The sequence below is a fragment of the Heliconius melpomene genome, chromosome 18 (genome assembly GCF_056956725.1).
Source record: "Heliconius melpomene rosina isolate 202511_hmr_F chromosome 18, ASM5695672v1, whole genome shotgun sequence".
NCBI classification, from domain to species: domain Eukaryota; kingdom Metazoa; phylum Arthropoda; class Insecta; order Lepidoptera; family Nymphalidae; genus Heliconius; species Heliconius melpomene.
Genome location: NC_140406.1, coordinates 16,967,712 through 16,987,500, shown reverse-complemented (window position 1 = coordinate 16,987,500; position 19,789 = coordinate 16,967,712). Strand labels below are relative to the sequence as shown.

Below are 19,789 nucleotides of genomic sequence, written 5' to 3'. Positions count from 1 at the left end.
TATTAATAAAAGTCAAAATTTTAAATAAAAAAAAAAAAAAAAAGAAGAGACAGTCTGCGGCTCCTTACACCTCAGACTATTTTAGACTAGGGACCAGTATTAGGAATTTAATTTCTTTTGGTTTTCTTTATTTATACTTTATTTTCTTTTGTCAGAATATTTATAAAAATTTTTTTTTTATTTATTTTTTTTTTTATTGACCGCTGCGGTGCAGCGTGACCTGTGAAAACACAGGAAAAGTCCTAGATAGTAGTTTTGACAGTCAGTGGCTTTTTACACCACTGACTATTATTAAAATAGGTAGTCATATTTTTATACAAATTTTACACATTTTATCATCTGCCATCTTATATATATATCTCCTTTTATATTGTATATATTTTATTTTATATCTTGACACGGTAGGCCGAGAGGGGAAGACCAGATTTTTATCGAAAAATCTTTTAGTTCCCCTCACCTCCATTATATGCTTCCTCCTTCTTTACTTACTTCTGGCAGACTAACCTTAATTTATATATAATCAGCCGGGTACCTTTACATACCCTTCTGACTTTCTATTTATTTGACGCGCACCTCCAAAATGTTTAGAACCCCAGCCAGAGGAACAGGCAGAGACAGGCCTGCAAAGACGCAGATAAAGCGAATTGCGCAGTGCCTGAGCCCAGTGACGGCAAACAAAGCAGACGCGCCTTGGGACGACTCGCCTTCACAGGAACCGGGGGACTACTCAAGCACACCGGGGAAGGACATTGCTCAGCGGCTAAACTTCTCGGACACCCCAGACGAAGTGGGGTTCCTGGAGGACACTTCGAGGAAACCTAAAGAACCGAAGAACAGCGAGACCGCAGAGAAAAAGACTTACCTCAGTAGGACCTCAGAGGCGAAGGCGTGTCTGACGAGCGCCAAACTCCACCTGAAAAATTCTCGAAACTTAAAGACCGACATAAAAATAGGCGTAACAAAGGCCCTGGAGAGACTATATGCCCTCGTCAAAGAGCTCGAGGACGAGCAAAATGGCGTAGGGGCGCCAAAGGAGCCGCCTAAAAAACAGCCCGAGTGCAATGAGCAGGAGGGGGAGCTCGCTCGAAAAATCGAGGAGCACTCGAGGCTGTTGATCGAGAATGCAGAGCAAATGCGAGAATTAAAGATGGCGCTCGATACAAAAACCACCGCAATGGCAAATCCACCCTCTTCGTATGCCTGCGTCACCGCACTTGCGTCCAAGCCGAAGCCGGTACAACCTGCCCTGCACTCCATCATCGTCTCCTCGGAGGATGTATTGGAGACAGGGGAGGAGGTCCTGGAGCGAGTACGCAAAGCGGTGGACGCAAAAGAGGGTTGGGTTAAGGTAGAGAGGGTCCGGAAAGCTAAGGACGGGAGGATTGTCCTCGGCTGTCCGACCCTAGAGGACAGGGACAAAGCCAGGGAACGACTGGAGGCCGGTCGCCTCCGCGTCGAGGAGGTCAAGAACCGAGACCCAATGATTGTCCTGAGAGACCTGTTGAACATCAACTCAGACGAGGAGGTGCTCCAGGCTCTCAGGAAACAAAACCGGGAGGTGTTTGACGGCCTTGCCGAGGAGGACGGCAGGATCCAGGTCAGGTTCCGAAAAAAGGCCAGAAACCCCCACACGAGCCACCTGGTGCTGTCGGTTTCCCCCATCATATGGAGGAGAGCGACAGAACTAGGAGCTCTAAGAGTGGATCTGCAGAGGGTCAGGGTCTTGGACCAGTCGCCCCTAGTGCAGTGCTCCCGGTGTTTGGCATACGGCCACACGAAGAGGTACTGCACTGAGGAGGCGGACGTCTGCAGCCACTGTGGGGGCCCACACCTAAAGGCAGCTTGTGAAATGCTGTCGGTCAATGTTACCCCTACTTGCAAAAACTGCATTAGGGCTAAGATTGACCGTACAGATCACAACGCCTTCAGCGAGGACTGTCCCGTCCGGAAGCGGTGGGAATCCCTGGCTCGCTCAAGTGTGGCTTACTGCTGAAGTTGTGTCGGCGAAACATGTTGAGACCAAGCGAGTGCACCTCCTGCCGGCGGAACATATGTGCCTGGATTTCATCAGCACACTAAAATGGGCAGAAATCCAGGCCACATGCATCGCAAAAATGGCATGTCTGGCAAAATGTGGTCCTCACTCCCCGGCAATATACACCGCACTGGAAAATGTGTTTCCTGACCAGAATGTGTCTAGCACATTCTGGAAAATGGTACAAACGGGTAGCAGTGACAAAATACCAATGCGCCAGAAAGGGCCTCACAAAGTTGAAAGCGCATCATCAAAACGGAAAAGTGATAACTTCAAATAGGAATAAATATATAGTAAACGTTGAAACTCATAACCTCAAAAGTGTATTTCTTTTAGAAACAAATTCCAAATTACCGCAAATAGCAAACTTATCACATAGCTTACTAAAGAAAACAGTATCTATTTTCGCAATTTAAGATTCAATTTTAAAAACCAGTAAAATATCACAATAAAGTAGTATCCCCATAAATATATTATACAAAAGCCGAGAACAACATCCGTTCCCCATGATGGAGGTTGCAAGTATAAAAAAAAAAAAAAAAAAAAAAAAAAAAAAAAAAAAAAAAAAAAAAAAAAAAAAAACCTAACCTAACCTAACCTAACCTTTTTTTTTTTTTTTTTTTTTTTTTTTTTTTTTTTTAACGTGAGGAAATCCTTTTACGGATACCGGCCCGAGTGGGGACTCGAGCGGGTTATGTGGGACTCGTGGACCGGCTGAAGGCCAATCCCAATACCCACTAAAACCTCACGGTGCTCCTCCTCGACCGCCACTGGCCGCGAGACACGGGGACGTGAGTCTTCCGCGAAACGCGGCGGCGGGAGCCTGCAAGGCACGTCGCGGAGTCAAGGGTGTGTGGGCACCCTCGACGGCCTGCTCGGAGTAGCGCGCGGGAGCAACCTGCGCGCGCCTACTCGGGCCAGGTTGGTAGGCGGTCAGCTTCCCCAAGCTGACCGCCCTCTGGCACATTAGGGCGGAAGGCGGCGATCGTGTGCCGCCCTCCGGCGACCCGGTCTCTTACGGCGGATGGCGACTTCGGCAAAAGCCTCCCTCGCCCGTTCCGCCGACTCCTTCTCGAGCACCACTGCCTCGCAGAAGGATGAGACCGCATCCCACGACGTCTCGCTGCCGGCCATAGCTTTGACCACGGCCGGCAGGGAAAGGTCGTCCCCTATGACGTCGCGCAAAGCGCGACGTTGAGACGCCCAGGCTGAGCACACCTCCAATGTGTGCTGGGCCGTCTCATCGAGGCAGTCGTCGCAGTGGTGGCAGCGAGCGTCGGGCTCCCTCCCGGCGATCCGACACAGGTAACCCCCGAAGCAGCCATGCCCCGTGAGCACCTGTGTCGTGCGGAAGGTTAGGACGCCGTGACGCCGCGCTAACCACTGGCGGAACACTGGACGAACAGCCTCGATCGTCCTCAGGCCGGCAGATGGTGTTGCCAGCCGAGATTCCCACAACTCCATTGCGGCTACCCGCACCTCCTCAGTGCGTGCCTGGCTTGCCGGTTCCCCGGACACTAGGCCTCGACGCCGGCAATAGACCGACGCCAGAGACCGAGCATCCAGATCCCACGGCATGACTCCAGCCAGCACGCACGCCAACTCACCGGAGATGGTCCGGTACCCCCGTATCGCCCGGATGGCCATCACCCTCTGCGCACGTCGCAGCAGGGTGATGTTTTGCCGATCCAGGGCGTCCGCCCAGACGGGAGCACCGTAGAGGGCCATCGACCTGACCACTCCGGTGTACAGCCGACGGCTAGAGGCGCTCGGCCCATCGACATTGGGCAAAAGGCGCGCCAGTGCCGCCGCTGTCTTCATCAGTTTCGGGGCCAAGGATGTAAAGTGGCCCCGGAAACTCCACCGACCGTCCAGAACAAGTCCGAGGTACTTCATGCTCCTCTTGACGTCTATGTTGACGCCACCGACGACGATGTGGGCATCAGGTGGTGGGCCCTTTCGAGGAGCATGGAAGTATAACGCCTCGGACTTGTTCAAGGCGACCTCCAGAAACCTAACCTAACCTAACCTAACCTAACCTAACCTTTTTTTTTTTTTTTTTTTTTTTTTTTTTTTTTAACGTGAGGAAATCCTTTTACGGATACCGGCCCGAGTGGGGACTCGAGCGGGTTATGTGGGACTCGTGGACCGGCTGAAGGCCAATCCCAATACCCACTAAAACCTCACGGTGCTCCTCCTCGACCGCCACTGGCCGCGAGACACGGGGACGTGAGTCTTCCGCGAAACGCGGCGGCGGGAGCCTGCAAGGCACGTCGCGGAGTCAAGGGTGTGTGGGCACCCTCGACGGCCTGCTCGGAGTAGCGCGCGGGAGCAACCTGCGCGCGCCTACTCGGGCCAGGTTGGTAGGCGGTCAGCTTCCCCAAGCTGACCGCCCTCTGGCACATTAGGGCGGAAGGCGGCGATCGTGTGCCGCCCTCCGGCGACCCGGTCTCTTACGGCGGATGGCGACTTCGGCAATAGCCTCCCTCGCCCGTTCCGCCGACTCCTTCTCGAGCACCACTGCCTCGCAGAAGGATGAGACCGCATCCCACGACGTCTCGCTGCCGGCCATAGCCTTGACCACGGCCGGCAGGGAAAGGTCGTCCCCTATGACGTCGCGCAAAGCACGACGTTGAGACGCCCAGGCTGAGCACACCTCCAACGTGTGCTGGGCCGTCTCATCGAGGCAGTCGTCGCAGTGGTGGCAGCGAGCGTCGGGCTCCCTCCCGGCGATCCGACACAGGTAACCCCCGAAGCAGCCATGCCCCGTGAGCACCTGTGTCATGCGGAAGGTTAGGACGCCGTGACGCCGCGCTAACCACTGGCGGAACACTGGACGAACAGCCTCGATCGTCCTCAGGCCGGCAGTTGGTGTTGCCAGCCGAGATTCCCACAACTCCATTGCGGCTACCCGCACCTCCTCAGTGCGTGCCTGGCTTGCCGGTTCCCCGGACACTAGGCCTCGACGCCGGCAATAGACCGACGCCAGAGACAGAGCATCCAGATCCCACGGCATGACTCCAGCCAGCACGCACGCCACCTCACCGGAGATGGTCCGGTACCCCCGTATCGCCCGGATGGCCATCACCCTCTGCGCACGTCGCAGCAGGGTGACGTTGTGCCGATCCAGGGCGTCCGCCCAGACGGGAGCACCGTAGAGGGCCATCGACCTGACCACTCCGGTGTACAGCCGACGGCTAGTGGCGCTCGGCCCATCCACATTGGGCAAAAGGCGCGCCAGTGCCGCCGCTGTCTTCATCAGTTTCGGGGCCAAGGATGTAAAGTGGCCCCGGAAACTCCACCGACCGTCCAGAACAAGTCCGAGGTACTTCATGCTCCTCTTGACGTCTATGTTGACGCCACCGACGATGATGTGGGCATCAGGTGGTGGGCCCTTTCGAGGAGCATGGAAGTATAACGCCTCGGACTTGTTCAAGGCGACTTCCAGACCAAGCCGCTTTATGCGGCCGACAATCTCCGCTACTGCAGCGGTCGCGAGGACCGCCGCCTCCCGATAGGTCCTCTGCTGTGCCAAGACCAGCGTGTCGTCGGCGTAGCAGAGGACCTTTATCCCCCTCAGGGTACCGCCTCGCAGCACCCAGTCGTATCCGATGTTCCAGAGGATCGGACCCAGCACCGATCCTTGTGGAACACCGGCCGACACCTCGTACTCCTCCCAACCTCTTCCAGGAGCCGGAAAGGTCACAGACCTCCCGGACAGGTAAGCCCCGATGACGCGGCGCAGGTATGGAGGCACACGATGGTATAAAAGTGCCTCCTTAATGCAGGGCCAGGGCAGGGAGTTGAAGGCGTTGGCGATGTCTAAAGACACCGCCAAGACTCCATCGCCCAGGGCCACTGCATCCTGCGCATGGGACTTCACCTCTAGTATGGCATCCACCGTCGAACGCCCCCTGCGGAAGCCATACTGGTGGTCCGAGAGGTCCGGACCTGTCCCCTCCAAGTGGTGTTGTAGCCTCCTGGCTACAACACGCTCGAAGAGCTTGGCGATCTCGCTCAAGAGCACGATGGGCCTGTAGGCGGTGGCTGAATCCGCCGGGCGACCCTCCTTCTTGATGAGGACTAGCCTGCCTGTCTTCCACCGCTGTGGAATTATGGCTTGAGCCAGACAGGCAGAGAATAGCCCTCGCACTCTGGGCCCAAGGATGGTAAGGGCCAGAGTCAGCGCCCGGCCGGGAACGCCATCCAAGCCTGGGGCGGTGCTCTTGAGCCGAGATCGGCGTAAAGCTTCTTCGAGCTCCGTCTCATCCACCGGTGGTGCGACACTATCCACTTCCTCCTCCTGCGCTACAGGGCGGGCCATGGTTGGTGGTGTAAAATTGGCCCGCTGCGGGAACAACGACGTCAACACTCCTCGGAGAACGTCCGGTTGGAGCGACTGCGTCAAGGGCGGAGCCCACGTCCGGAGTTTGCCACACACCATGCGATACGGCGTTCCGAACGGATCCCCGTCTATCCCCGCGATCAATCGGTCGTTAGATTCTGCTTTCGAACGACTGATTTCTTCCTGTAGCGCTTTCCGCGCCTCGACGTACGTGCGGTACCGCCGTTCCTCCTCCTCTTCCTCTCGGCGTACCCGCCTGCGATAGTGCGTGTACTGGCGTCTCGCCTCAATGCAGATGACACGCAATTGAGCGATCTCTCCCGACCACCAGTACACTTGTCGCCGCTGAGGGCGGTGCCTGGAACGGGGCATAGACGCGTCGCAGATACGCGTCATAGCCCTCTGCGCCCAGGTGGCAGCGTCTTCCACAGACGCCAAGCTCTGAGGCAGCCAGGCCTGCACTATCGCAGCCTCCTCCAGGAGTTCTCTGTCGAGACACCCAAGTCGCCACCGCGGTCCGAACTCTCCCGAAGTTGGACTGGGGGCTGACTGCACCGCTGAATGTGTGGAGATCTCATATTGGATGTAGAGATGGTCCGAGAGAGTCTCCACATCATTCAGCACTCGCCAGCCCTGAACACGGCGCGCTAGGACAGGGCTCGCGAACGTTATGTCTACGACGGACCCGCCCTGCTTTCGCACGCACGTGTTTGTAGTCCCCCGGTTGAGAACTGACAAGCCGGTGGCAACCATCCACTCCTCCAGTGTCGCGCCACGCACGTCCGTCCTTGCGGAGCCCCATACGCTGGATTTAGCATTAAGGTCTCCTGCGACCAAGACCTCCGCCGCACGGTGTCTTTCCACCATTTCCCCCAACCGGATTAGGAATTCCTCGAACTCTGCAAGAGTTCGATTGGGGGAAAAGTAGACGCCTATGACAACTAGGTCACCGACATGTGCCGCGACGCATCCCACACCCTTCTCTACTCGTGAAAAGGGCGGAGAGCCCGCAGCGATCTGGGTAACCAGAGCTACCACCCCGGTGTTGTCTGCGACCCAGTTGTCACGCGCAGGAATGCTATAAGGCTCCGCAACGACTGCCACCTGAATCGACCACTGCACCAGGCTTTGGACCAATAAGTCTTGGGCTCTGGCACAGTGGTTGATGTTCGCCTGAAGCACGTGGAGCGCCATTATTGATGCTCCATGTGCTGCAGCTCCTCGCCCTGCGTCGGGGCTTCAGGTCGGCTTCGGCTTGTTCGTATCGCCGCACCTCTCCGCTTCCTCGATTGAGCGCACATCTTCGCGCACGCTGCTCCACCTGCCAGGTGATTCGCAGGCCTATTTGCGTCCTCGCAAATAGGGCAATGCGCCGAAGCAGAGCAACCACTTTGCTTGTGCCCTGGTTTCCCGCACCTGTAACAGTGTGCGCTCCGGTCTTTGTCACTCGTGCAATTAGCCGCGACATGTCCTACTTCGTGGCAGCGGAAGCAGCGCAGCACGCGAGGCTGCAGTAACTGCACCCGTGCCGACACAAAACCGACCAACAGCCTTCCGCCGCTGACCTTCCTCGCCGCTGCCACTGGACAGCGGAGCCAGGCAGTACCGAGCCCATTTCGGTCCTGGCGGATCTCCCCCACCTTAACGGCTCTAGCGTCGCAGCCACCTGCTCGACTCACAGCCGCCGCCACCTCCTCCGATGTCACAGAGTCATCGAGCCCACATACTCTCAGCTCAGCACACCTGGTGGGCCTCGAGACCTGCACATCGCCAGCGTTAAGGACGCTCCGCAGATGTTGCGCGAGAACGTCCGCCTTCTCCCCGGTATTTATACCCGGCAGTTCGAGTAGCCTCGCTCCCGTTGAGGCAACTCTGAACCTGACGTCCGTGATGCCCAGATCCTCCAGGACCACCTTCTCCTTGATCTGGGTCAGGACATCCTTGTACGTCAACTCCTTAGCACCCGGCTGCAGCTTCAGCGCAACCACAGACGACCTAGGAGGTCGTAGTCTGGGAGCTTTCGGCGCAGACTTTTGTCGCGTCTTCCTGCCCTTCGGCTGCTGCTGGACAGCCTTCTCCTTCTTCTTCTTGCCCTTCCTGGCGACGACGTTCCACCCCTCATTCAGGTCTGCCGGAGCAGGTGGTAGAGGCCGCGGTTCGGGAGCTTTCGCCACAGTGCTCTTCCCCTTACCCTTGCCTTTGCCCTTGCCCTTACCCTTGCCACTCTCCGGCATTGGGCCTCTTTTGGGAGCAGGGTTCGCGGGAGCCATGAGCGTGGTTGTCGTCACAGTCTCTGCCCTCGCCGATGTTGTGGCAGTCGCTTTATTGGCACCCTTTGACGCCGCCAGCGGAGGGCGCAAGCTCTTCTCCGGAAGAAGTCGGCTCTCAAGTCCCTCAATCCTTGCACTGACCATGGTTCCGACCTCCATCATAATGGAGTGCATCAGCTCGTCGGAACGCCCAGGCATAACCTTCTCAGGTACCGCTCCTTGGCCCTTTTGCTTTTGGAGGTCAGCCCGTAAAAGACCGACCTCGTTTCTCAACTCTGACATCTCGTAGCGCAGCTTTTTATTGTGGGCGCGCAACTGTGCCACCTCCTCCGTCGCCGTACGCTGTGCCAGCTCATCCACCGCCATTCCTATGGATTTTGCCGCCTCCTTTAGGGCCCTGGTGAAGGTACCCTTTAGGTTGCCGGATTTAGCGGCAACCTTCCTTATAATCTCTAAGCTATCCGCCACCCTGTGATGAAGGTCGGATGCAAGTCTGGTTTCGTCCTGTTCTTTGTTGGACTCCAGAGACATGCCTGATAGCCTAGAGTTAGACCGTAGATTCGAAGTACTGTCTTCCACTTCGCTTTCAATCCTACGTATCAACTCCTCCTTTTTAGCCGCCTTAAGGGCTTTTTCGGCCTCTGTAATGGCCCGTCGTTTCCCTCCTTTCTTGGCCGCCACTTTCGACGCCGGTCTGTCACTCTCTCCTTCACCGGAGGACCCTGATTGGCCACTCGGTTTCCGAGGTCTCTTCCTCCTCTCTTTCAAATATTGCGACCGGACGTTTGCCATCTGCGACCCAACCGACATAAGGCTTTCGGAATCAGACTCCTTTGACTCCGAAGCCGCCCACAGCCGCCCACACGAGGAACCAGATCCTCGCCTCGATCTAACACCACCACCACCTGTAAATGACGCTCCATCGTCAAGATCCACTCTGGTCAAGACCACTCGCGGCTCTTTCTCTCCGAAAAGGCCACCACAATCTGGCCCAAACGCCACACTACTCGACACAGACAGTCTCCGCTGTTCACCTTCACGTGTCTCCACAACCACTGCCGTTGCACTCCCAACACCTTCGCCCTCTCCGGGCCCAGCTTCACCTTCTCCTTCTCCGCCCTTCCCAGGCACTCCCTCTACTCCGCCCATCTCGGGCCCTTCCCCAGCAACACATCGGTAAGTCTGGCCCCCCCCAGATTCGCGGGGCTTGCGTGCCGAAGCACGGAGGGATTCTCCGATCTCGATGAGACCGGTACCCTCCTGAGGTAAAACAAAATTCTGCTGTACCGACATGTTGTTTTGTTGCTGTACCACAGCGGGGCTTTTCTGTCGGGGTGTGCTCCCCTAGGCCGTGTCCATAACAATGGACTAAAGACACGCCCATGCCTAGCTGGTTTTGGTCCGCGCCGGGAATAAATTCCCGGTCCACTCGCCCGCAAGTGCAAGTGGTTTCCCCTATCCGCCACCGGGGGACGCGCCCAGTAGGAGACCAGCAACTCCCTTGGGAACCTAACCTTTTTTTTTTTTTTTTTTTTTTTTTAACGTGAGGAAATCCTTTTACGGATACCGGCCCGAGTGGGGACTCGAGGGGGTTATGTGGGACTCGTGGACCGGCTGAAGGCCAATCCCAATACCCACTAAAACCTCACGGTGCTCCTCCTCGACCGCCACTGGCCGCGAGACGCGGGGACTAGAATCGTCCACGAATCGCGGCGGCGGGAGCCTGCAAGGCACGTCGCGGAGTCAAGGGTGTGTGGGCACCCTCGACGGCCTGCTCGGAATAGCGCGCGGGAGCGACCTGCGCGCGCCTACTCGGGCCAGGTTGGTAGGCGGCCAGCTTCCCCAAGCTGACCGCCCTCTGGCACATTAGGGCGGAAGGCGGCGGTCGTATGCCGCCCTCCGGCGACCCGGTCTCTTACGGCGGATGGCGACTTCGGCAATAGCCTCCCTCGCCCGTTCCGCCGACTCCTTCTCGAGCACCACTGCCTCGCAGAAGGATGAGACCGCATCCCACGACGTCTCGCTGCCGGCCATAGCCTTGACCACGGCCGGCAGGGAAAGGTCGTGCCCTATGACGTCGCGCAAAGCGCGACGTTGAGACGCCCAGGCTGAGCACACCTCCAACGTGTGCTGGGCCGTCTCGTCGAGGCAGTCATCACAGTGGTGGCAGCGAGCGTCGGGCTCCCTCCCAGCGATCCGACACAGGTAACCCCCGAAGCAACCATGCCCCGTGAGCACCTGTGTCGTGCGGAAGGTTAGGACGCCGTGACGCCGCGCTAACCACTGGCGGAGAACTGGACGAACCGCCTCGATCGTCAACCGGCCGGCAGATGGTGTCGCCAGCCGGGATTCCCACATCTCAATTGCGGCTACCCGCACCTCCTCTGCGCGTGCTTGGCCTGCCGGTTCCCCGGACGCCAGGCCCCGACGCCGGCAATAGACCGACGCCAGAGAAAGGGCATCCAGGTCCCACGGCATGACTCCGGCTAGCACGCACGCCACCTCACCGGAGATGGTCCGGTACCCCCGTATCGCCCGGATGGCCATCACCCTCTGCGCACGTCGCAGCAGAGTGATGTTGTGCCGGTCCAGGGCGTCCGCCCATACGGGAGCACCATAGAGCGCCATCGATCGGACTACTCCGGTGTACAGCCGACGGCTAGAGGCGCTCGGCCCACCAACATTGGGCAAAAGGCGCGCCAGTGCTGCCGCTGTCTTCAACAGTTTCGGGGCCAAAGATGTAAAGTGGCCCCGAAAACTCCACCGACCATCCAGAACAAGTCCGAGGTACTTCATGCTCCGGGCGACGTCGATTTTGACGCCACCGACGACGATGTGGGCATCTGCCGGTGGGCCCTTTCGAGGAGCATGGAAGTAGATTGCCTCGGACTTGTTGAGGGAGACCTCTAAACCCAGCCGCTTTATGCGGCCGACGACCTCCGCCACTCCAGCCGTCGCGAGGACCGCCGCCTCTCGATAGGTCCTCTGCTGCGCCAAGACCAGCGTGTCATCGGCGTAACAGAGGACCTTTATCCCCCTCAGGGTGCCGCCCCGCAGCACCCAGTCGTACCCGATGTTCCAGAGGATCGGACCCAGCACCGATCCTTGTGGAACACCGGCCGACACAACAAACTCCCTCCAACCTCCTCCAGGAGCCGGAAAGGTCACAGACCTCCCGGACAGGTAAGCCCCGATGACACGGCGCAGGTATGGAGGCACACGATGGTGTAACAGTGCCTCCTTTATGCAGGGCCATGGCAGGGAGTTGAAGGCGTTGGCGATGTCTAATGACACCGCCAAGACTCCATCGCCTCGGGCCACCGCATCCTGCGCATAGGACTTTACCTCCAGTATGGCATCCACCGTCGATCGCCCCCTACGGAAGCCATACTGGTGGTCCGAGAGGTCCGGACCTGTCCCCTCCAAATGGTGTTGCAGCCTCCTGGCTACAACACGCTCGAAGAGCTTGGCGATCTCGCTCAAGAGCACGATGGGCCTGTAGGCGGAGGCTGAATCCGCCGGGCGACCCTCCTTCTTGATGAGGACTAACCTGCCTGTCTTCCACCGCTGTGGAATTATGGCTTGAGCCAGACAGGCAGTGAATAGTCCTCGCACTCTGGGCCCTAAGGTGTTGAGGGCCAGAGTTAGCGCCCGGCCGGGAATGCCATCCAAGCCCGGGGCGGTGCTCTTGAGCCGAGATCGGCGTACAGCTTCTTCGAGCTCCTCCTCCTCCACCGGTGGTGTGACGCTGTCCTCGTCGTCCTCCTCTTCCTCCTCACGCGCTGCAGGGCGGGCCATACTGGGTGGTGCAAAACTGGCCCGCTGCGGGAATAGCGACGACAGAACCCCTCGGAGAATGTCCGGTCGGAGTGTCTGCGTCAGTGGTGGTGCCCAAGCCCGTAACCTACCGAGCACCATTCGGTAAGGTGTGCCGTACGGGTCTTGGTCTATCCCCGCGATCAACCGGTCGTGCGACTCGCCTTTCACACGACCGATCTCCTCCTGCAGCTGCGTTCTCGCCTCGACATAGACGCGGTACAGTCGGTCTTCCTCCTCCTGCACCTTCTGTACCCGTCTGCGATAGTGGCTGTACTGGCGTCTCGCCGCAACGCAGGTGTTACGCAGTTGCGCGATCTCCCATGACCACCAGTACACTTGCCGCCGTTGAGGGCGGCGCCCGGAACGGGGCATTGACGCGTCACAGATACGCGTCAGCGCCCCCTGCGCCCAGGATGCGGCGTCTTCTGCAGACGCCAAGCTCTGGGGCAGCCAGGATTCCACTATCGCGGCCTCCTCCAACAACTCCCTGTCGAGGCGACCCAGTTGCCACCGCGGTCCATACTCTCTCGAGTTTGGACTGGGGGCTGGTTGCACCGCTGGATGTGTGGAGATCTCGTACAAGATGTAGAGGTGATCCGAGAGAGTCTCCACATCATCCAGCACTCGCCAGCCCCGAACACGACACGCTAGGGCCTTGGGAACCTTTTTTTTTTTTTTTTTTTTTTTTTTTTTTGAACGTGAGGAACTCCTTTTACGGATACCGGGCCGAGTGGGGACTCGAGCGGGTTATGTGGGACTCGCGGACTTGGCAGATGTAGGCCGTCCGCATACCCACTAAAACCTCACGGTGCTCCTCCTCGACCGCCACTGGCCGCGAGACGCGGGGACTATAATCGTCCACGAAACGCGGCGGCGGGAGCCTGCTAGGCACGTCGCGGAGTCAAGGGTGTGTGGGCACCCTCGACGGCCTGCTCTGAGTAGCGCGCGGGAGCAACCTGCGCGCGCCTACTCGGGCCAGGTTGGTAGGCGGCCAGCTTCCCCAAGCTGACCGCCCTCTGGCACATTAGGGCGGAAGGCGGCGGTCGTGTGCCGCCCTCCGGCGACCCGGTCTCTTACGGCGGATGGCGACTTCGGCAAAAGCCTCCCTCGCCCTTTCCGCCGACTCCTTCTCGAGCACCACTGCCTCGCAGAAGGATGAAACCGCGTCCCACGACGTCTCGCTGCCGGCCATGGCCTTGACCACGGCCGGCAGGGAAAGGTCGTCCCCTATGACGTCGCGCAAAGCGCGACGTTGAGACGCCCAGGCTGAGCACACCTCCAACGTGTGCTGGGCCGTCTCATCGAGGCAGTCGTCGCAGTGGTGGCAGCGAGCGTCGGGCTCCCTCCCAGCGATCCGACACAGGTAACCCCCGAAGCAGCCATGCCCCGTGAGCACCTGTGTGGTGCGGAAGGTTAGGACGCCGTGACGCCGCGCTAACCACTGGCGGAAAACTGGACGAACCGCCTCGATCGTCAACCGGCCGGCAGATGGTGTCGCCAGCCGGGATTCCCACACTTCTAATGCGGCTTCCCGCTCCTCCTCGGCGCGTGCTGGACTGGCCGGTTCCCCGGACGCTAGGCCCCGACGTCGGCAATAGACCGACGCCAGAGACAGAGCATCCAGATCCCACGGCATGACTCCAGCCAGCACGCACGCCACCTCACCGGAGATGGTCCGGTACCCCCGTATCGCCCGGATGGCCATCACCCTCTGCGCACGTCGCAGCAGAGTGATGTTGTGCCGATCCAGGGCGTCCGCCCATACGGGAGCACCATAGAGCGCCATCGATCGGACCACTCCGGTGTACAGCCGACGGCTAGAGGCGCTCGGCCCATCGACGTTGGGCAAAAGGCGCGCCAATGCCGCCGCTGTTTTCAACAGTTTCGGGGCCAAGGATGTAAAATGGCCCCGGAAACTCCACCGACCGTCTAGAACAAGTCCGAGGTACTTCATACTCCTCTTGACGTCGATTCGGACGCCACCGACGACGATGTGGGCATCTGCCGGTGGGCCCTTTCGAGGAGCATGGAAGTATAATGCCTCGGACTTGTTCAGGGCAACCTCCAGGCCCAGCCTTCTAATTCGGCCGACGATGTCGGCCACTCCGGCCGTCGCGAGCACCGCAGCCTCGCGATAAGTCCTCTGCTGCGCCAAGACCAGCGTGTCATCGGCGTAGCAGAGGACTCCAACTCCTCGTAGGGTGTCGCCTCTCAACACCCAGTCGTACCCGATGTTCCACAGGAGTGGCCCGAGAACCGAGCCCTGTGGAACACCGCACGACACTTCGTACTCTTCCCACCCTCCTCCAGGAGCCGGAAAGGTCACAGACCTCCCGGACAGGTAAGCCCCGATGACGCGGCGCAGGTATGGAGGCACTCGGTGATAGATAAGTGCCTCCTCAATGCAGGGCCAGGGCAGGGAGTTGAAGGCGTTGGCGATGTCTAAAGACACCGCCAAAACAGGGCCTTGGGAACCTAACCTAACCTAACCTAACCTAACCTTTTTTTTTTTTTTTTTTTTTTTTTTTTTTTTTTTTTTTTTTTTTTTTTTTTTAACGTGAGGAAATCCTTTTACGGATACCGGCCCGAGTGGGGACTCGAGCGGGTTATGTGGGACTCGTGGACCGGCTGAAGGCCGATCCCAATACCCACTAAAACCTCACGGTGCTCCTCCTCGACCGCCACTGGCCGCGTGACACGGGGACGTGAGTCTTCCGCGAAACGCGGCGGCGGGAGCCTGCAAGGCACGTCGCGGAGTCAAGGGTGTGTGGGCACCCTCGACGGCCTGCTCGGAGTAGCGCGCGGGAGCAACCTGCGCGCGCCTACTCGGGCCAGGTTGGTAGGCGGTCAGCTTCCCCAAGCTGACCGCCCTCTGGCACATTAGGGCGGAAGGCGGCGATCGTGTGCCGCCCTCCGGCGACCCGGTCTCTTACGGCGGATGGCGACTTCGGCAAAAGCCTCCCTCGCCCGTTCCGCCGACTCCTTCTCGAGCACCACTGCCTCGCAGAAGGATGAGACCGCATCCCACGACGTCTCGCTGCCGGCCATAGCCTTGACCACGGCCGGCAGGGAAAGGTCGTCCCCTATGACGTCGCGCAAAGCGCGACGTTGAGACGCCCAGGCTGAGCACACCTCCAACGTGTGCTGAGCCGTCTCATCGAGGCAGTCGTCGCAGTGGTGGCAGCGAGCGTCGGGCTCCCTTCCGGCGATCCGACACAGGTAACCCCCGAAGCAGCCATGCCCCGTGAGCACCTGTGTCATGCGGAAGGTTAGGACGCCGTGACGCCGCGCTAACCACTGGCGGAACACTGGACGAACAGCCTCGATCGTCCTCAGGCCGGCAGTTGGTGTTGCCAGCCGAGTTTCCCACAACTCCATTGCGGCTACCCGCACCTCCTCAGTGCGTGCCTGGCTTGCCGGTTCCCCGGACGCTAGGCCTCGACGCCGGCAATAGACCGACGCCAGAGACAGAGCATCCAGATCCCACGGCATGACTCCAGCCAGCACGCACGCCACCTCACCGGAGATGGTCCGGTACCCCCGTATCGCCCGGATGGCCATCACCCTCTGCGCACGTCGCAGCAGGGTGATGTTGTGCCGATCCAGGGCGTCCGCCCAGACGGGAGCACCGTAGAGGGCCATCGACCTGACCACTCCGGTGTACAGCCGACGGCTAGTGGCGCTCGGCCCATCCACATTGGGCAAAAGGCGCGCCAGTGCCGCCGCTGTCTTCATCAGTTTCGGGGCCAAGGATGTGAAGTGGCCCCGAAAACTCCACCGACCGTCCAGAACAAGTCCGAGGTACTTCATGCTCCTTTTGACGTCTATGTTGACGCCACCGACGACGATGTGGGCATCAGGTGGTGGGCCCTTACGAGGAGCATGGAAGTATAACGCCTCGGACTTGTTCAAGGCGACTTCCAGACCAAGCCGCTTTATGCGGCCGACAATCTCCGCTACTCCAGCGGTCGCGAGGACCGCCGCCTCCCGATAGGTCCTCTGCTGTGCCAAGACCAGCGTGTCGTCGGCGTAGCAGAGGACCTTTATCCCCCTCAGGGTACCGCCTCGCAGCACCCAGTCGTATCCGATGTTCCAGAGGATCGGACCCAGCACCGATCCTTGTGGAACACCGGCCGACACCTCATACTCCTCCCAACCTCCTCCAGGAGCCGGAAAGGTCACAGACCTCCCGGACAGGTAAGCCCCGATGACGCGGCGCAGGTATGGAGGCACACGGTGGTATAAAAGTGCCTCCTTAATGCAGGGCCAGGGCAGGGAGTTGAAGGCGTTGGCGATGTCTAAAGACACCGCCAAAACTCCATCGCCCAGGGCCACCGCATCCTGCGCATGGGACTTCACCTCCAGTATGGCATCCACCGTCGATCGCCCCCTGCGGAAGCCATACTGCTGGTCCGAGAGGTCCGGACCTGACCCCTCCAAGTGGTGTTGTAGCCTCCTGGCTACAACACGCTCGAAGAGCTTGGCGATCTCGCTCAAGAGCACGATGGGCCTGTAGGCGGTGGCTGAATCCGCCGGGCGACCCTCCTTCTTGATGAGGACTAGCCTGCCTGTCTTCCACCGCTGTGGAATTATGGCTTGAGCCAGACAGGCAGAGAATAGCCCTCGCACTCTGGGCCCAAGGATGGTAAGGGCCAGAGTCAGCGCCCGGCCGGGAACGCCATCCAAGCCTGGGGCGGTGCTCTTGAGCCGAGATCGGCGTAAAGCTTCTTCGAGCTCCGTCTCATCCACCGGTGGTGCGACACTGTCCACTTCCTCCTCCTGCGCTACAGGGCGGGCCATGGTTGGTGGTGTAAAATTGGCCCGCTGCGGGAACAACGACGTCAGCACTCCTCGGAGAACGTCTGGTTGGAGCGACTGCGTCAAGGGCGGAGCCCACGTCCGGAGTTTGCCGCACACCATGCGATACGGCGTTCCGAACGGATCCCCGTCTATCCCCGCGATCAATCGGTCGTTAGATTCTGCTTTCGAACGACCGATTTCTTCCTGTAGCGCTTTCCGCGCCTCGACGTACGTGCGGTACCGCCGTTCCTCCTCCTCTTCCTCTCGGCGTACCCGCCTGCGATAGTGCGTGTACTGGCGTCTCGCCTCAATGCAGATGACACGCAATTGAGCGATCTCTCCCGACCACCAGTACACTTGTCGCCGCTGAGGGCGGTGCCTGGAACGGGGCATAGACGCGTCGCAGATACGCGTCATAGCCCTCTGCGCCCAGGTGGCAGCGTCTTCCACAGACGCCAAACTCTGGGGCAGCCAGGCCTGCACTATCGCAGCCTCCTCCAGGAGTTCTCTGTCGAGACACCCAAGTCGCCACCGCGGTCCGAACTCTCTCGAAGTTGGACTGGGGGCTGACTGCGCCGCTGAATGTGTGGAGATCTCATATTGGATGTAGAGATGGTCCGAGAGAGTCTCCACATCATTCAGCACTCGCCAGCCCTGAACACGGCGCGCTAGGACAGGGCTCGCAAACGTTATGTCCACGACGGACCCGCCCTGCCTTCGCACACACGTGTTTGTAGTCCCCCGGTTGAGAACTGACAAACCGGTGGCAACAATCCACTCCTCCAGTGTCGCACCACGTACGTCCGTCCTTGCGGAGCCCCATACGCTGGATTTCGCATTCAGGTCTCCTGCGACCAAGACCTCCGCCGCACGGTGTCTTTCCACCATTTCCCCCAACCGGATTAGGAATTCCTCGAACTCTGCAAGAGTTCGATTGGGGGAAAAGTAGACGCCTATGACAACTAGGTCACCGACATGTGCCGCGACGCATCCCGCACCCTTCTCTACTCGTGAAAAGGGCGGAGAGCCCGCAGCGATCTGGGTGACCAGAGCTACCACCCCGGTGTTGTCTGCGACCCAGTTGTCACGCGCAGGAATGCTATAAGGCTCCGCAACGACTGCCACCTGAATCGACCACTGCACCAGGCTTTGGACCAATAAGTCTTGGGCTCTGGCACAGTGGTTGATGTTCGCCTGAAGCACGGGGAGCGCCATTATTGTTGCTCCATGTGCTGCAGCTCCTCGCCCTGCGTCGGGGCTTCAGGTCGGCTTCTGCTTGTTCGTCTCGCCGCACCTCTCCGCTTCCTCGATTGAGCGCACATCTTCGCGCACGCTGCTCCACCTGCCAGGTGATCCGCAGGCCTATTTGCGTCCTCGCAAATAGGGCAATGCGCCGAAGCAGAACAACCACTTTGCTTGTGCCCTGGTTTCCCGCACCTAAAGCAGTGTGCACTCCGGTCCTTGTCACTCCTGCAATTTGCCGCGACATGCCCTACCTCGTGGCAACGGAAGCAGCGCAGGACGCGAGGCTGCAGTAACTGCACGCGTGCCGACACAAAGCCGACCAACAGCCTTCCGCCGCTCACTTTCTTCGCTGCTGCCACTGGGCAGCGGACCCAGGCAGTGCCTAGTCCATTCCGGTCTTGGCGGATCTCACCCACCTTAACGGCGCTAGCGTCGCAGCCACCTGCTCGACTCACAGCCGCCGCCACCTCCTCCGATGTCACAGAGTCATCGAGCCCACATACTCGCAGCTCAGCACACCTGGTGGGCCTCGAGACCTGCACATCGCCAGCATTAAGGACGCTCCGCAGATGTTGCGCGAGAACATCCGCCTTCTCTCCGGTATTGGCACCCGGCAGTTCGAGAAGCCTCGCTCCCGTTGAGGCAACTCTGAACCTGACGTCCGTGATACCCAGATCCTCCAGTACCACCTTCTCCTTGATCTGGGTCAGGACGTCTTTGTAGGTGACTTCTTTATTGGCACCCGGTTGCAGCTTTAGTGCGACCACAGACGACCTAGGAGGTCGTAGCCTAGGTGCTTTTGGCGCAGATTTTGGACGCGCCTTCCTGCCCTTCGGCTGCTGCTGAACAACCTTCTCCTTCTTCTTTTTGCCCTTCTTGGCGACGACGTTCCACCCCTCGTTAGTGTTTGCCGGAGCAGGTGGTAGAGGCCGCGGCTCGGGAGCTTTCGCCGCTTGTGCCTTATTGCTCTTCCCCTTACCCTTGCCCTTGCCTTTCGCAGGCTTTTGTCCTTTCGTGGGGGCTGGGTTAGCGGGGGGCATGAGTGTGGTCACTCTGGCCTCAGTCGCGCTTGTTGCCGAAGTTGAGGCTACATTCGCTTGCGTTTGGTCTGACGCAAGCGGCGGGCGCAAGCGCTTAGCTGGCAGTAGCCTGTCTTCCAAGCCTTCCAAGCGAGCACTGACCATGGTCCCGACTTGGATCATTATGCTCCTTGTGAGCTCGTCAGGTGCCACGAACTTCTCACTAGCAGATGGTTTGCTAGGTCTCTTCTGGATC

At 59.2% G+C, this 19,789-nt stretch overlaps 2 protein-coding genes across 2 annotated transcripts; both read right to left on the bottom strand.

Moving 5' to 3' along the window:
- Positions 1-2,140: 2,140 nt before the first annotated feature.
- LOC146529749 (uncharacterized) lies at positions 2,141-7,574 on the bottom strand. Its single transcript, XM_085201986.1, has 2 exons — positions 6,189-7,574; positions 2,141-2,206 (listed from the first exon to the last, which is right to left on the bottom strand). The coding sequence occupies exons 1-2, from the start codon at positions 7,572-7,574 to the stop codon at positions 2,141-2,143; spliced, it is 1,452 nt and encodes a 483-aa protein (XP_085058112.1).
- LOC146529748 (uncharacterized) lies at positions 7,574-18,484 on the bottom strand. The gene is made up of 3 exons (XM_085201985.1): positions 17,099-18,484; positions 14,511-14,732; positions 7,574-9,994 (listed from the first exon to the last, which is right to left on the bottom strand). The coding sequence occupies exons 1-3, from the start codon at positions 18,482-18,484 to the stop codon at positions 7,574-7,576; spliced, it is 4,029 nt and encodes a 1,342-aa protein (XP_085058111.1).
- Between the last annotated feature and the right edge of the window lie 1,305 nt (positions 18,485-19,789).

What these genes read in the sequence shown, in the direction of transcription:
- LOC146529749 (XM_085201986.1), bottom strand. Translation starts at nt 7,574, where the DNA reads ATGGCGCTCCACGTGCTTCAGGCGAACATCAACCACTGTGCCAGAGCC. An exon ending in TTACCATCCTTGGGCCCAGA is followed by an intron (nt 2,207 to 6,188) that starts GTGCGAGGGCTA and finishes ACCATTTTCCAG; the next exon opens with AATGTGCTAGACACATTCTG.
- LOC146529748 (XM_085201985.1), bottom strand. Translation starts at nt 18,484, where the DNA reads ATGGCGCTCCCCGTGCTTCAGGCGAACATCAACCACTGTGCCAGAGCC. An exon ending in TTACCATCCTTGGGCCCAGA is followed by an intron (nt 14,733 to 17,098) that starts GTGCGAGGGCTA and finishes GGTGTTCCACAG; the next exon opens with GGCTCGGTTCTCGGGCCACT. An exon ending in TTGCCCTGAACAAGTCCGAG is followed by an intron (nt 9,995 to 14,510) that starts GCATTATACTTC and finishes GACACGGCCTAG; the next exon opens with GGGAGCACACCCCGACAGAA.